Source organism: Nycticebus coucang, chromosome 21 (genome assembly GCF_027406575.1).
Source record: "Nycticebus coucang isolate mNycCou1 chromosome 21, mNycCou1.pri, whole genome shotgun sequence".
Taxonomy (NCBI): Eukaryota; Metazoa; Chordata; class Mammalia; order Primates; family Lorisidae; genus Nycticebus; species Nycticebus coucang.
In genome coordinates this window covers 57,269,253-57,285,908 of record NC_069800.1, presented here as the reverse complement: position 1 = coordinate 57,285,908, position 16,656 = coordinate 57,269,253, and the positions used below count along the sequence as shown (strand labels likewise).

General features: G+C 44.6%; 1 protein-coding gene across 1 annotated transcript in view; it reads left to right on the top strand.

Annotated features, from left to right (window-relative positions):
• ATP9A (ATPase phospholipid transporting 9A (putative)) overlaps window positions 1-16,656 on the top strand; it is a 138,367-nt gene that overhangs the window by 82,400 nt on the left and 39,311 nt on the right. The window contains exon 14 of the mRNA XM_053574054.1: window positions 6,530-6,742. Coding sequence (XP_053430029.1) covers window positions 6,530-6,742 — 213 coding nt within the window. The remainder of the gene's footprint in view (window positions 1-6,529; window positions 6,743-16,656) is intronic.

Below are 16,656 nucleotides of genomic sequence, written 5' to 3'. Positions count from 1 at the left end.
ACTCCCACCAGATTGCCCGTTTGGCATTTTGTCTTTGTCCCTTCTCACTTGGCAGAATCAACCTTCTCCCTTGCCTTACTCTGCAGAGCCTCGTTGATGTGGGTCTATACCACTCCCGTAGTGCGGTTTTCCCGCTTCTTTCTGCTCTCCTCTCGAGCATGGGAGCATCCTGGCAGTGTCCGCTCCCTGGTGGGGTCCAGCTGGTGTTCCAGCTGTGGCCCGTGCCCCTCCACTCCTGTGGTCCAGCTTCTGCTCCCATTCACCCTAGCCTTTAGCACGGGCTAAGCTGCCTCATTTCATAAGGCCAGCCCCTTACGCCTTCTGGCCTCCTTCCGAGGAGCTGTTGTTTGACTGTCCTGCTTCCTGACACCCACCTGAATGTGTGTTTCACTCTCAGACCCTTCCCAGGTGTGCTGACATGTTGATGACTCTATTAGACAGCTTCATAGGTGGTGGTGTGTACCCCTGGCTGGAGACACACCCTTCTCCATTTGGGTGGTATTTTTAAGAGCTCCTGGTATTTGCAGAAGCCATCCCATTTCAGGATATTTGTTATTTCAGCTTTTATGGTTTGTTTTTTAGGTTAGCTCAGATAACACTCTTTGTAAAGTGTTAAATGGCAGAAAATGACATTTTTTACTATGAATTCTACTTTCTTAGCGGAAGCTCATAAATTGTTTTGCCCATCCTGGTCTTGAGTGTTAACAGAGCGCAGGGTCGCACAAGGTTAGGGCTTCTCCAGGCTAAGGGGAGCTCAGAATTGTGGTACAGAACCACAACAGTGAGGCTCTGTGCGTCTCTCTCCACGTCTCAAAATCCTGCAGTCAGCATGTGCTGCTTTTGTGATGAGACATGTGAAGGCTTTTCCACATTTTTTTTTTTAAAAAACAGCCTTGAGTTCCAGACTGGCCTGAGCAAGAATGAGACTCTGACTCATAAACAAAACAAAACAAAACAAAATAAAACAAAACAAAAAACCCAATCGTGCAGGCACCTCTGCGAGCGCATGTAATCCCAGCGGCTTTCAGAGGCTGATGCAGCAGGATGCCCACAGCCTGGGTCTGAGGGTGCAGTGAGCTATGACGTAGTTGCACTCTGCTCAGGGCATAGGGTAGGACTCTGTCTTAAAAAAAAAAAAAAAAAGCAAGGAAATAAAAAAAATAGCCTTGAGGTGTAATTTACGTACCATAAGATTGAGCTGTGTTAAATGTACAGTTCAATGATTTTTAGTAAATCGTCAAAGCTGTGGGAGCCTCACAGTTACCTAATCTCTTAGAATGTGCCCACCACTCCAAGAAGGTCCCCTGTGTCCATGGTAATCACTCTTTCGACCTTTAGAGCTTAATAATGAAATTTATAGCAGCGTTTCTTTAAGTACAGTGTTCGGAACTCCTGGGCCAGACCACTTCTGCCAGAGTCAGAAGCTCCAGGAGTCATGCCCAGGGTTGTAGTTTTAACAGGTGAATCAAATGATTGCAAAGCACAGCAGAGTTTGGGAACAGCTTCTGGGAAGCTAAGATTCACTCTTCTCTTTCAGAACCTCAGTTTCTGTATCTGGGTCTTCCAAGGCAGAGCTTGCAACATGGCACACTGGAGTGTGGGAAGAGAAGATCGGAACATCTATTTCCATTTCATTTTCATCTCTAAAATTAATGCCAAGTTTAAATCCTACTTGTAGTATTGAGGTTGACCCAGGGAGATCAGTGTTTGTTGGATCTAGTCCTTGGGGTGTTTTGGAGAAGGAGCTGGAATTCTACAGTTATTTATTTTCGGAGTGTCCAACTGTTGATGGCAGTTCATGAGCATCCAGGTGACTTTTGTTTTTAAGGATGTTATTTAACTAAACCAACCTCATAAAGAGAGCAGGTGGTTTTTAAAGATTTTTACAGGAAAACTTCAGATTATGAATAAAATTAGGCCAAATACACAAGAAGAAAATGGCGAACACATTATGAGATAAAACCATAACAGGCCAAGTAGATGTGAGGCTCTTCCCTCTGGCTTATTTATTTATTGCTATCTTTTACATTTTATTTTATTTTGGTGCCTTATAAAAAATGCAGTATCATTCAAACACCAATAGAATTTGCTCGTTAAAACTTACATAATTATTTTTTTCTGGTATAATCACAGAACTGGACGACCATTGCTGCTAATTTCAGATCATTTTCATTATCCCCAAACAAGGTCCACGTTGCTTGAACCCTCGCTCTTGCTTTTACACCCCAGACCTTGGCAGCCACTAATCTACTTTCTGTTTCTGGATTTTCCTGTTTTGGACATTTCATATATATGGACGACATGGTCTTTTATGTTCGGCCTTGTTCATTTAGCATGTTTTCATGGTTCTTTGAGGCTGTAGCATATAGAAGTACTTTGTCATAGCCAAATAACAGATAGGATAATTCACTTTTCACTTATGTCAGTGACGGAGTTCAGGGTTAATGGTTCTGTATTAGAGCCTGGGAGGGTCAGGCAAATGAGGAACTCCCCTAGCTCGTTTAATGAGCCACCAAAAGAACTCAGTAATCAAGGGAAATCATATTCTAATGCAGTAGTTTAAAAACTCTAATGTAGGCAGTGCCTGTGGCTCAAGGAGTAGGGCGTCAGTCCCATATGCCGGAGGTGGCGGGTTCAAACCCAGCCCCGGCCAAAAACCACAAAACAAACAAACAAAAAAAACCCTCTAGTGTAAAAAGTCCACAAGGGACAAAATGTTGACATTTTAAGTGAAAGCAGAATCCATCCTGGTACTAGCAGAGGTTGGCCTCAGGTGCTCACCCTAGTCCTGGGCTTGATTTATAGAATCAGTGGCTTAAATCGGGGTTCTCACCTTTATATCAGGGTTCTCATTATTGCCATATTGGGGCTGGATTGTTCTGTGTCTTGTGGGGCTGTCCTGTGCATGAAGGATGCTTAGCAGCATTCCCGGAGAGGCCAGTTAGTGCCCTACACTCCACGTGACAACTAAAAATAATCTCCAGGTTTTACCAAATGAGGAGTAAAAGCTAGGGGCCTGCGGATAAGTTGAAATGTGTTGACTTTGTTGGCTGATGGTGTCCACTGTTAAATAGTCAACATTGTATTTACTCAGTCAGCTGTAACTTGGTTGGTTTGTTTGGAAGTGATGGCTTGGAGCCTGTCTCTGTGGTGGCGGCCCTTTAATTAGTCATCAACTTAGCACTATTTTGGGGGGGTGACGGTAAGACTATCATAACAGAAACTCCTGCTTTTTAATAGCGTATTTCTGTCATTAGCAGCCCATTCGTAATATCCATGAATATGATGAATGCCCAGATGTGGTGAAGTTTTAACTGCATTCAGAAAGAAAATTGGTATTCATGGTGACTCAACATTTAATTTTTGTATTAATCTTTCCTGTAATATGGGCTGGAGTGCTTGTCCGGAAGCGGCCCTGCCGTGGGTCATTAATGAGAAACGCAAGCCTTTTTTTCACGCGTCTTCGTGTCTCCATTATTGGCTGGGATGCTGCGAACGATTCCGAGTCATTATGTACGAGACACCCACCCCCGGTCCGAGTCCGGGGCCTGCGTGTGTGGAGGCCTTTGTTCCTCTCCCAGCCCTGACCTGGCTTGGTTACAGAACTCACTCCTGACCTCCCGCTCTGCCCTCCCTCCCTCCGCAAGAGGACTGGTGGTTTCTCCCCGGGGCAGAAAGAGTCATAACTGCCTCTGTGGATGCCACATCTGTTTCTGTTTTCCCCTGGTATTTTTTAAGTAAGAAGAAATGTGTGTAGGTTAAAGGGCCTATGGGAAGGAGGTTACAGATAAACACTGTTACGAGGTGAAACTCTTCCATATGGGGAACGTGAGGATGCTTGAGGAGGGCCTGGCACCAGGCATCACCCTCGCTCGGCCACTGGGGGTCTCAGTGCCTTAGTGACATAGGTGGATTGCTATTCGGTGTGCCAATGAGCCTTTTATTTGACAACTGAGGGAGGCAGTTTCAGCACCATTGCTTATTCCCTGTCCTCCCTGAAACATCTTAGTAGGAAAGGAAGACAGGTGTTGAAGTCAGAGAGAAATAAACAAATGTGGAGACAGTAAGCCCCTCGCCTCACTTGCGATGTTGGTATGGACTGTCACCCATGTGCTCGCGTTCACCATCACATGATCCGTTGATCTCAAAGTGAGATCTTTACAAAAATCTCAGCTGTGTCCGTGGTTCTCTTTTTTGTCTTACTTGGGAATTGTTTTATCCGGAATGCACCATCCCATAGCTCTGTGTTGCTCCACATTAGGAATATTAGTGGAAGTGTTTGACTTTTGTGGACATGACATTGGGTCGCTTTATAAAATGTGGGAGTTGGTGATGGATGCCCTTAGCTTGGTTTTTTTCATTCAAAGCCACTGTCACTAAAACTTGCTAACTATAGCAATTACATTGTCAAAGGTCTTGGTATTGGCCCTGATGTTCAATAACGATTTGGTCCAGGTGCTGAGGAATGTGGGTGAAAACAAAGACACATGTTCTTGTAGCTAGAACATAAATTGCAGAGCTTGAAAAAGAAAAGGTTCTTGATTTAGTCTCTCCCACAGAGAGAACCTTTCTGTAAATCTTCAGTTCTTCTTTATAATTTTTAATTCTTTATAATTAAAAGCACTTGGCAAATAATGATTCATTTAAACCGGAGTTCTGATTCATTACTCTAATTATCGTTTACCATGCAGTGCCCTTTGGCCTGGAAGTGAAACTCGTGTGCTCTTGACACCAGGGGTTAACGGAGCAGGAAGCTAGAGCCCGGTGTGTCCCTGCAGCAACCAAAATAATTTAGTAATTGTCTAATTACCTGAGGAGTCTAATGCCACTACTAAAAATAGTATTAAAAATGAAATGAAAGTCATTTTCTTGTTTCTTATAACCCATCTGTTCTGTATTTTGGGCACCCATGTGTCATGGTTGTAAAAATGTGGTTCATTCTAAAAGACCAGATCACTTCTCTTATCGGATAAATATGTTTTTAATGGAATGTAGAATCCAGTAAACATTTCTAGCTGCAGGATTCAGTTAGCTGCAGAGGTAGTCAGACTATTAGAGGTGGTCCATTGTCCAAATCTGCGATTTAAAATCTGGAACTGAAGTTGGTTAATTTGACATTTATTCTTGGAAATGAGAAAAAAATTCATGTCAATTCAGGACGATCCACCACGAGCTCAGGCATATGAAGTTCGTAATTTGTTTGTTAATTCAGCAATCATTTATTACATGCCAGGCACTGCCCCAGTGCAAGGAATGTAATGATGAGTGACTCAGACGAGCTCTCTCTGCTTCTCTGTTTGGATGAGAGAAGGAATCGCCAGGTAAACTTGCCAAGTTTAGATAGTGAGGAGAGTGATATACAGGGTGACATGGACGTGTGGCTGGCAGTGAGGAACACCAGTGGAACAGCCCAAAATAGGGTTTCAGGGATGGTGATGCTTGCTCTGGGGAGTTGAGCCATGTGCTCACAGGGTAGAGGAGGGGCAGGGGAATTGCTCCTTGGGCGAAAGCTGGGGTCTGAAGCCAGTATGGAAGGCAAAACGTGAACACAGGTAACATTCCCCCTCAAAGTCAACCTTAAGTGCGGTGCTGGGCACTGTTCTGTGGGAGGTCCCACCAGCCAGGTCATTGCCTGGCCTCGCTGGCCTGCTCTGGGCTGCTTGTTACTAGTGACTGTCCCCTCTGTAGGGTGACAGTTGAAGCAATTAACTTCTATTATAAATCAAGAAGGTTGTACATTTAAAACAGTGCTTCTGGGCGGCTCCTGTGGCTCAGTGGGTAGGGTGCTGGCCCTATATACCGAGGGCGGTGGGTTCAAACCCAGCCCTGGCCAAATTGCAACAAAAAAATAGCCGGGCGTTGTGGCAGGCGCCTGTAGTCCCAGCTACTTGGGAAGCTGAGGCAAGAGAATCACCTAAACCCAGGAGTTGAAGGTTGCTGTGAGCTGTGATGCCATGGCACTCTACTGAGGGTGATAAAGTGAAACAAAACAAAAAAAAAAAAACAGTGCTTCTAAACCCAGGAGAATTTTGCCCCCAGGATATTTGGTCACGTCTCTTGTCACAACTGGGGGAGTCCTGCTGGCATCTATTCCAGGGACTCTGCCAGACACCTGACAGTGTGTGGGACAGCCCTCACAGCAGAGAATGACCTGCCTCCAAAGGCTGTAGTGGGCAGGGGGGGAAGCCCTGCCCCGACGTCCTGGGACCCCTTTCATACAGTGGGGTCCCTGTCTTGGCAGAGGCCCCCAACAGCACCCCAGGGAAGACAGTCACTGTGTCCACAGGTAGAATCACTCTCGTTCATTGACTTGTAATCTTTTCCTCTTTACTTGATTTCCCCCGCCCAATCATCAATGATCAGAACCCTGAAAAATCATACGCCATTTATCACAATGTCTATAGGTGTACCTAGGAGTTACCTGGGAGAGTCACAGACGGAACAGCGGTGACTCTGCACGGCTGTTCCTTGATGCTTCCCAGACCCTCCCTGTCTGATCACCTTCCCTATTCATTTCTCCTTCCTGCAGCAATCCCAGGACCCACCGGCTCAGAAGGGCCCCACGATTACCACCAAGGTCCGGCGAACCATGAGCAGCCGTGTGCACGAGGCGGTGAAGGCCATTGCGCTCTGCCACAACGTGACTCCCGTGTACGAGTCCAACGGTGTGACCGACCAGGCGGAGGCTGAGAAGCAGTATGAGGATTCCTGCCGTGTGTATCAGGCGTCCAGCCCAGACGAGGTAAGCTGGGGACAGACGCCAGGTCGACGCAGGGCTGCTAGGGAACAAGTGTTCAAATACGGGAAGGAATTACTCCTCCTCCGTGGGGTCATAGGCGTGAGATATACCCTTCAGTGACAAGCAGGAAGAGATGTTGCTTTGCCAGCCTGAGCGAGAACAGGACCCTGTCTCTACCAAAAATAGAAAAACCAGCCAGACGCTGTGGCCGGCACCTGTAGTCCCAGCTACTCAGGAGGCTGAGGCAAGAGGATCGCTTGAGCCCAAGAGTTTGAGGTTTCTTGAGCTAGGATGCCACAGCACTCTACCCAGGGCGACAGAGTGAGACTGTTGCTTTTTAACGCCAATGACCAGCACAAGGCCCCACTTCAACGCTACAGAATTTTTGAAAAATGTTGTAATTTTAAATAAATTTAAATTTTAGAAATGTAAATACAATTTTCACATGTAAAAATGTAAACAAAAGTTTTATTTAAATTTCATCTTAAAAATTATTTCAATTCTGTACCATCTACCCATTTGAAGTGTATAGTCCAGTGGTCTTTTTAGTATGATCACAGCATTATATAACGACTGCCGCAGTCAATTTTAGAATATTCTCATCATTCCAAAAGGAAAGTCTACACCATTTTTTCCCCTCCCTTCCATTTTTCTTCCCCCCATCTTGGCCCTAAGCAAACACTAATCTATTACTGAAACTTTCTGTCTGTCATTACACACATTCTGTACAACTGGAACCGTACAACTATTGGCCCTTGGTGACAAGCTTCTTTTACTTAGCATAATGTTTTCAAGATTTCATTCCTTTTTTTTTTTTTTTTTTGTAGAGACAGAGTCTCACTTTATGGCCCTCGGTAGAGTGCCGTGGCCTCACACAGCTCACAGCAACCTCCAACTCCTGGGCTTAAGCGATTCTCTTGCCTCAGCCTCCCGAGCAGCTGGGACTACAGGCGCCTGCCACAACGCCCGGCTATTTTTTGGTTACAGTTTGGCCGGGTCGGGTTTGAACCCGCCACCCTCGGTATATGGGGCTGGCGCCTTACCGACTGAGCCACAGGCGCCACCCAAGATTTCATTCCTTTTTATAGCTAAATAATGTTCCATTTATGACTGTTCTCCATTTTGTTTATCCATTCATCAGTTAGTTTGTGTTGTTTTCATTCATTGGCCATGATGGACAAGGCTGCTGTGAAGATTTGTGTACAAGTTTCCGAGTGGGGGGTGTAGCTTTCCTTCTTTTGGGCGTATGCCTAGGAGTGAGTGGAAGGGGCCTATGGTAACTGCTCTGTGGTTTTGCCTTTTGAGAAACAGCTGTTTTTCAAGTGGCCTCACCGTTTAACGCTTCTGTCAGCAGCATATGAGGCTTCTACCTTCCCTTCATCTTTGCCAATACTTGGTTATTACCCGTCCTTTGTGATTCTGGATGTCCTTGCCGGTATGAAGTAGTAGCTTTTGGTTTTGATTTGCATTTTTCTGAGGTCTAATAATGCTGAGCATCTTTTTTTTATGTGCTTATTGGCCATTTGCATGATCATCTTTGGAGAAATGTTTATCCGTAACCTTTGCCCAGTTTTTTTTTTTTAATTTATTGTTAAATCATAGCTGTGCACATTAATGCGATCATGGGACACCATACACTGGTTTTATAGACCATTTGACATAGTTTCATCACACTGGTTAACATAGCCTTCCTGGCATTTTCTTAGTTATTGTGTTAAGACATTTATATTCTACATTTAGTAAGTTTCACATGTACCCTTGTAAGATGCACCGTAGGTGTGGTCCCACCAATCACCCTTCCTCTGCCCATCCTCCCCCCCTTACCCAGTTTTAATTGGGTTATTTGTCTTTTGTTGAGAGCTCTTCATATATTCTAGATACAGGTCCCTTATTAGATACATAATTTGCAAATATTGTCTCCTATTCTGAGGGTTATCTTCTTTTGGATGGTTGTCCTTTGAAGCACAAAAGTTTTTATTTTTGACGATGTCCAATAGACTGCATACTTCTAAGTTACTGTTTATGTCTAGGCATATTGTATTGCTAAAACCAAAAGGATTAGTTTGACACCGTGTTGGAGAGCATGGGGCTTGTTAGCACAAGTGGCTCTTGATGTTTGTCTTAGAACAAGCTCCTGATTGCTTTTCTGCTTAGGTTGTTATATCATAGGAATGTCCTCTGCATATGTGCAGACAGACAACTAGCCCAGTGTGAAAATACAGTGTGTCCCCTACAGAGGGAAAATGGGGAATCGTAGCTTAATATACCTTTATTTACAAAGTTTTCATCACAAAATTGTACAAAGAGGTGGCAAACACAGAGAGAATATTTTGTAAATATTTCACGATGAATGATGAATCTGGTGTGGTAAGTCCTGCCAGTGACTGGGAACCCCACGGCAGGGATGTTGTAAGGCCTTAGTAGGCAGATCTGTGGGTCATATTGAATGAGTATTTTCTTTTCTTCTTCTTCCCTGTTTTTTGTTTTTTTGAATTTAAGAGAAACAGGGCCTTGCTATGTTGCCCAGGCTGTCCTCAAACTCCTGGGCTCACGTGATCCTCCCCAAGTAGCTGGGTCTACAAGGCTCACACCTCCACATCTGGCTGCAATGAGTAGTTTTAAGGGTCCTGATAACATTACCAGAGTTCTTCCCAGAACTTTTTTAAAACTCTTTTTTGAGGACTCCCAATTATTTTTTTGTTCATTTTGGGAAGAAGGGGTATTCTCTGAGTGAGTGAACTGTTTTGAAGTCAGGACTAAAGTGCAAGTATTAAATACTAAGCCTGTGGTTAAGGGTGGCTGTGGGATGGCACAGTGATAGTCTTTACTAAGGTTCACCATGAAAGGACCCTTGAACGTCACCTTCCCTGTCCTCCGGCTTCTCCTTTCTTGGGGCAGTGGAATTTGTCGTCCTTCCAGTCAGCTGGGTGTTTGTGGAACAGTTCAAGCTGAGAAACCCAGTTCATCCGTGACTGTTGACATTTGAGCGGAGGCTTTTCAGGAGTGAAGAATGTCGCACCCCCTGGCCCATTTTCTGAGGTGGGACTTGTGTGCAGACAGAGAGCGGGGAAGAAAGGTAGGTCTGGATGATCCTACTGACGTCTCGTCTCGTACTGGGCTGTCGGCAACTGAAAACTTTCCAGGTTTATCATCATTTCCTTTTAGTCTTGGGGTCTTGTTTTTCCCCTTAGGAATGAGCATACCATGCCGTGGAATGACAGGTGTGAGATAGGGCCACAGTCTCAGTAGCTGTAGATCCCGACACTACACTGGTGACTTGTGGGTATAGGATGGAATGCAAATTGGGGCAAGTTTTGGATATTGACCTTAAGCACTTCTACCTGGGGCTCCCTGCGGTGTTTGCATTTCTGAAGGCCTTGAGTGCCTGTCCCACATGCCTCTGTTTCCACCCAGCTTTGATATGTTTGTTTTAGGGCTGTGCAGAGTTTTTTCTGGGAGGATAAATCTTTCATGGAATGCCCTGTGCTTCTTGCCTCCTCTTCTTAAAGTGCATAGTGCGTTATCTCTTCTGTCCATTAATTACACTTGCATTCAGATTTGTCTTATTTTTCTACAATTCTGAGTCATGATTGACTAAAGAAAAAAGATGAATTTGCTTTAGGTGTCTTTTTTTTTTTTTTTTTTTGAGACAGAATCACACTCTGTCATGCTGGCTAGAGTGCTGTGGTGTCATCATACCTCACAGCAACCTCAAACCTTTGGACTCTGTTGATCCTCTTGCTCAGGCTGGTCTTAAACTCCTGAGCTCAAGCGATCCTCCTGCCTTGGTCTCTAGGATTAGGGCTAGGATTACACTGGTGAGCCACTGGCCCGGCTCTTTTTTTTTTTTTTTTTTTAATTGAGAAAGTCTCACTCTGTTGCCCTGGATAGAGTGCTGTGGCATCATAGCTCACAGCAATCTCAAATTCTTAGGCTTAAGTGATTCTCTTGCCTCAGCTTCCCAAGGAGCTGGGACTACAGGAGCCCACCACAAGACCCAGCTGTATTTTTAGACACAGTCTCAGTTTTGCTCAGGCTGGTCTTGAACTCCTGAGCTCAAGGAATCTGCCTGCCTCAGCCTCCTAAGTGTTGGGATTATAGGCGTGAGCCACTGCCCAGCCTTAACTTTTTTTTATTACAACTTTATTATTTTTTATTGCAGTTATTTTATGTCTATACATAGAACATGTAAAACATACGTGAGAAAAAAGTAGACCATAATCTTACTAGAGGTATAGCCACTGTTACGATCTTACGTCTGAGCTACTTCGGAGGATGCAGCCTGCAGGGCACAAATGCATTTATCAGTACATCAGGAGCCACTCAGGGGCTGAATCTAGTTCAAGTGAAATCTTTCAGAAAGTCATTCTGTTTCCAAATCCCTGTGGGATTCCATGTAGACTTGGCTGGCTCTAGAATGGTGCCTTTGAAATCCAATATCAATAAAACATTGCCAGTCTAGGCAAGGTCAGTTTATGGAATACGTACAGAAACCAGTATTCATTTTACTTTGGAGCTGCTGAAGTAATTCCTACCAGTTGGCGTAGGATTCATTTCCTGTAACAGAAAGCAGGATTTCCTAAATTTGTTTCCTGTGCACATTCCGCTTTAGAAGCCTTGAAGTGCCTTTATTCAGCTATCGATTACAGCCTGAGGGGCGCTGGGCCCTCCCTGCCCGGTACAGTAACTCATGGGGGAAATGAAATAGATGTAATCTGACCAGAGACAAGTGCCTCTCAGATACTGGTGCAGGCGGGCTCAGCCCCAACAGCAGGCCATGGTTTCCAGGGTATTCCGCAGCGGCAGGGGTGGGGGTAACAGCAGGGGAGGCCATGGGGGGGTGTCATGACAATGATGCCCTTTTTAAAGCATTTGTTTCTTGGTGTGAGCGGGCAAGGAGGCACTGCCCTGCGAGCAGCTGGACTCAGCCCCGTGACTCATTCATTTGCCTTTTTTATGAATTCTTTCATATTAAAAAAAAGTTTGAAGCTGCTTTTCTTTTTTTTTTTTTTTGGCCGGGGCTGGATTTGAACCCGCCACCTCTGGCGTATGGGATCGGCACCCCACTCCTTGAGCCACAGGCGCCACCCTGAAGCTGCTTTTCGAATCACACACACTGATGTCCTCCCTACAGAACAAGTAGAAATTGTAGATTCAAAAAAAAGGTGATAAAAATAACCTGTAATTCTTATCACATAGTGATAACTACTGTTCCGTTCGTATTAGGGTATACATTTCCCCAGATTTTTCCTAAATTTAGGCTTGTATGTGTCTAGAAACTATTGTAGTATAGAATCATACTGTAGGACATATCTTTAAACAGGAAGGATGGTGAATAAGTAAAATCCTTTGGAAAGGCATATGGGGCTGGGTGTGTTGGCTCATACCTGTGATCCCAGCACTCTGAGAGGCCGAGACGGGAGGATCCCTTGAGCTCAAGCGTTCAAGACCAGCCTGAGCAAAAGCGAGACCCCCATCTCTACTAAAAATAGAAAAATTAGCCAGGTGTAATGGGTACCTGGAGTTCTAGCTACGTGGGAGGCTGAGGCAAGAGGATCTCTTAAGCCCAAGGGTTTGAAGTTGCTGTGAGCTATGATGGCACAGCATTCTACCCAGGGTGACAGAGTGAGATTTTGTCCTGGGGTGAGGGGTGAGGGAAGAAAAGAAAGTCCTTTGCCTTTTATACTTCTGTAAGAGTTATGCGTGTGTGTGCTTGTGTAGTATGGGTACGTGCTCTGTGTGTGCACATGCATGTGTGTGCATGTATATGAACAACAGTTGCTTGCTGTATTTTGCCTTGCCTTGAATGGCTCCGTAATTTCAGAGCAATCAAGTTTCAGGGAATGCATAGAGCAGAGGTGTCCAACTTTTTTTTTTTTTCTCCTCTGCACATTGGAAGAATAGGAGTTGTCTTGGGACACACATTAAATATACAAACACTGATGAAAGTCCTTCAGCCAGAAAAGGTCTTTGCGTACTTTTTGTGATCTCTGACACCACCGATAAGCAAAAAAAGCCCTTACTGAATCAACATTTAGCCCAGAGGCCACAGGTGGGACACCCCTGGGTAGAGTGTCCTGCCTGGCAAGCACAGACTCCTGACATGGAGTAAGAAATTTGTTCCCTCTTTCCCTGAGACTTCAGTTCCCCCAGAGCACTCGCTGTTAATGTCTAAGCATCCTCACAAAGATAATTCTTTGCCTGTCTTAGAATTTTCCTTGCCTTTTATTAAAATATTTTTTTCCCAATTATTTTCCTCTATTTTCCACTCACATATGACTGATTAGTTAGCATCCCTATCAGTGTGAACAGTAGTTTTCAGAGGCTTTATGAACTATTACATTTAAACATATAAAAATGTGTTTTAATCGACTACAAATATTCCTCATTAATGTTCAAATGGTCCCATTTTTAGCCAATAGGAAATTTTTCAAATTAGACCCAAAGTTCTTGTGAAAGACCCCAATTGTCTTTGAAGCGTCCTTATTTACTGGTATGACAAGATGTTCCAGGCTTATCTTGTACATTTCTTTTTTTTTTTTTTTTATTGTTGGGGATTCACTGAGGGTACAATAAGCCAGGTTACACTGATTGCAATTGTTAGGTAAAGTCCCTCTTGCAATCATGTCTTGCCCCCCTTTTATTAAAATATTTAAAAAAATTTTAAAACAGAATTGTAATTTAATGCAATTATAAATGTTTTTTCACCTTGCCTATAGAAACTCCTTTTTTAAAAGCGTGCCTATTTTAAAAGTGTGCCCATTTCACAGATGAAGCGTAAGTTGGCTAAGAAACATTCCTAAGGGCACGTTGCTGGCAAGGTTGAAACCAGACCGCTGTGTCCAGAGTGTGGACCTATTACCCTTACTACCACTTCCCTGCCTGTGGGTTGATGGCTGAAGAGTGCTTTGTGACCTTAGCAAGAGCTACGCAGAGTTAATGCTCCTGCACTTCGGGGACTCAGAGCTGATACTCCATGAAGTTCCACCATGTCTGGTTTCTACTGGCTGTTCTGGTTCCCTTGAGTGCCCTGTTGGAGCTGGAGTTCAGAGACTACGCATCTCCCAAGTTCAGCAGGACACTGTTTTGTGTCTGTTCCCTCTTTTCTTTTTTTTTTTTTTTTTTGCAGTTTTGGGCCGGGGCTGGGTTTGAACCTGCCACCTCTGGTATATGGGGCCAGTGCCCTACTCCTGTGAGCCACAGGCGCCACCCTTCCCTCTTATCTTAGGAAGCTTCCAAGCTCAGTGGAAATAAACCTTCATCTCCCAGGCCCCGGAAGCGTACCTTCTGAGCATCTTGCCTTTACCACCCATCTTTCTAGAAGGCTTTCCTTAGAAAGGAAAATTAAAATGAGTGTGTTTCACTTAATGAGCTCTAGTCCCATCCATGTTGCTGCAATGACAGAATCGAATTTTTTTTTTTGGTATGGTTCAATAATATTCCATTGTGTGCACACACCACGTTCACCACATCTTCTTTTTTCTTTTCTTTCTTTCTTTTTTTTTTTTGAGACTGAGCCTCACCATGTCACCCTCAGGAGAGTGCCGTGACGTCACAGCTCACAGCAACCTCAAACTCTTCAGTTCAAGTGATTCTCTTCCCTCAGCCTCCCAAGTATCTGGGACTACAGACACCTGCCACAACACCTAGCTCTTTTTTGGTTGTAGTTGTCGTTGTTTGGCAGGCGCAGGCTGGATTCGAACCTGTCAGCTGCCATGTATGTGGCTGGCACCCTAGCTGCTGAGCTGCAGGCGCCAAGCCACACACCACGTTTTCTTTACTTATTCATCCCTTGACGGACACTAGGTTGACTCACGTCTTGGTGGTCACGAGTAGTGCTGCAGCACGCATGGCGATGCAGTGTCCTTTTGATAGACTGATTTCCTTTAGGGATAGACCTCCTAAATACCCAGATTTAACCAATTCTGTATTGTGTGCTCATATCAAAATATAACATGTACCCCTTAAATAGGGATAATTCTTATGTAACAACAAAAAAAAATGAGCGTATCTTTCCTCTAGTCCACAGTGTCCTCGAAACAGCCCTGTTACAAATGGCCGTGGGGAGCTGGACAGGGAGCTGTGTGGGTAGAGCTGTCCTGGGGACGGCAGAGCCTCTGGGTGGCCATTTGGAACGTCAGCCTGTGGGCAGCGACACAGGGAGGGCGGGAAAGAGCAGCTCATCGAGATTCAGCTCCTCTGGAAGGACGTTTTAGGTTTCACTTTCCCCCTTAATTATAAAAGTAACACAAACTTGTTATAGAAAAGGTAGAAAGAATCAGAGGGAAGAAAGTTTTTAAATCTTCCATAACCTCGGAACTCAGTGGTAATGAGTGTTAACATTTTGATGTTTCTCTTTCCTGTCTTCTGCTTGTATAATATAAATATTCCGTATATTTCATCTCAGTTTGTTCACTCAGCAGCATACTGCCCGCTCCCTTTTCATTCATAAGAAGACTTAGCGGTGACCCTGTGTTCTGCTGCTTAGACGCACCACAGATGATTTTTTTCTACTTCCCTTAACCTTTAGGAGGTTTCCTGCGTTGGGTCATCATGCACAATGCCAGGATGCCCTGCTCGAGGTTTAATTGTCTCTTGCATTTCCGATCATACATGTGAAAAGTCCCATTTGTCTTGCTTTGCGTTGTCTTCTTAAACTCGTTGCTGAGAGCGAAGGTCAAAGCCACCGGAGAACTCAAGCTCGCGGCACAGAGAAGGGCCGGTATCTCATGGTCCTTTTGCAGCTGTGAAGGTTTTTCTTTTTTCCTCCAACCACCTTTGGATCTCCGTGAACATAAAATATACACAGTTCCCCTGAATGCCTTGGTGTACCCTGAACCCCAGCGTTAGGCCCGGACAACAACGGCATTCAGGTGTGTGTGTGAGTGAGCTCTGAGGGGTGAGTCTGGGAGATGTAGGAGGGGGCGGGGCTTCACCCTCGCATGGCCGTGCCCTTGGACCCAAGCGGAAGGTCACAGAACAGGGGTCAGGAACTGTAGAAAATACTGCCCCATCCATGTTATTTATTAACTACTGAGGTAGACTCTTGAAATATGATTGTTCAGAAGAGAGGGGGGCTGTTGGCGGCAGGACTGGACAGGGTCTTGGGGAAACTGTAGAGAACTGTCCTGTGAGCTTTGGAGCTTCGCTCCTCCACAAGCCCCAAACGCAGAAGTTCTGTGCATGTAATGTTAGTGTTGGCTGAGAATGGACCGAAATGATTAGTCATTGCTAAATGACTACATTTTAAGGGAGAGGATGCCATTCTTTGTTCTTAGATATTAATTTTTTTCAGAGTTGAGTGGTATAAAGTTTAATTTCAACTACAGAAAATTTTGATCAAGGAATAGCCTTTTATTCCTGCTGCCTTGTCCACGCTATGTTAAAAAAAATACCTTGAAACAATATTTAAAAATCACCTAATTTTATGTATCAATAACAAAACAGATTTTCTTGAGACAGTTTAGCTCTGGAAATGGTGGGCCCATGGCAATGCTTGGTCAGGGTCGGTGGCTGCTGCCTCAGTTTACCCTGGGGCCCCCTACATGGCTTGCCCAACCCCTGTTGTTGGTATTCAAACCTGTAACCACCATCCAGCACGCTGTTGGATATGCAGAGTAAAGAAAATCTTAGGTCTGTGGATAGATTTATCATCCTGAAAGGCTGGATTAGGGCCTGACTGGCTGCTCTTTGTGAGTCTGGGTGTTTATCTTACTGAATGCCACCAAAGAACCCCTTTTTAATCAGATGGCAGATTCCTGTCTTGGTATCATACATGCTTTTAGGATTAGTATGTATCCTGCCTTTGACAAGAACTCAAGGCTGTGAAGCGTGGGCTGGCATATTTCCCAAGCACAGCATCCTAGGTACAAAGAGAAAATTTTAAAAACTTGTCACAGGTGGTTTATTGATGACCA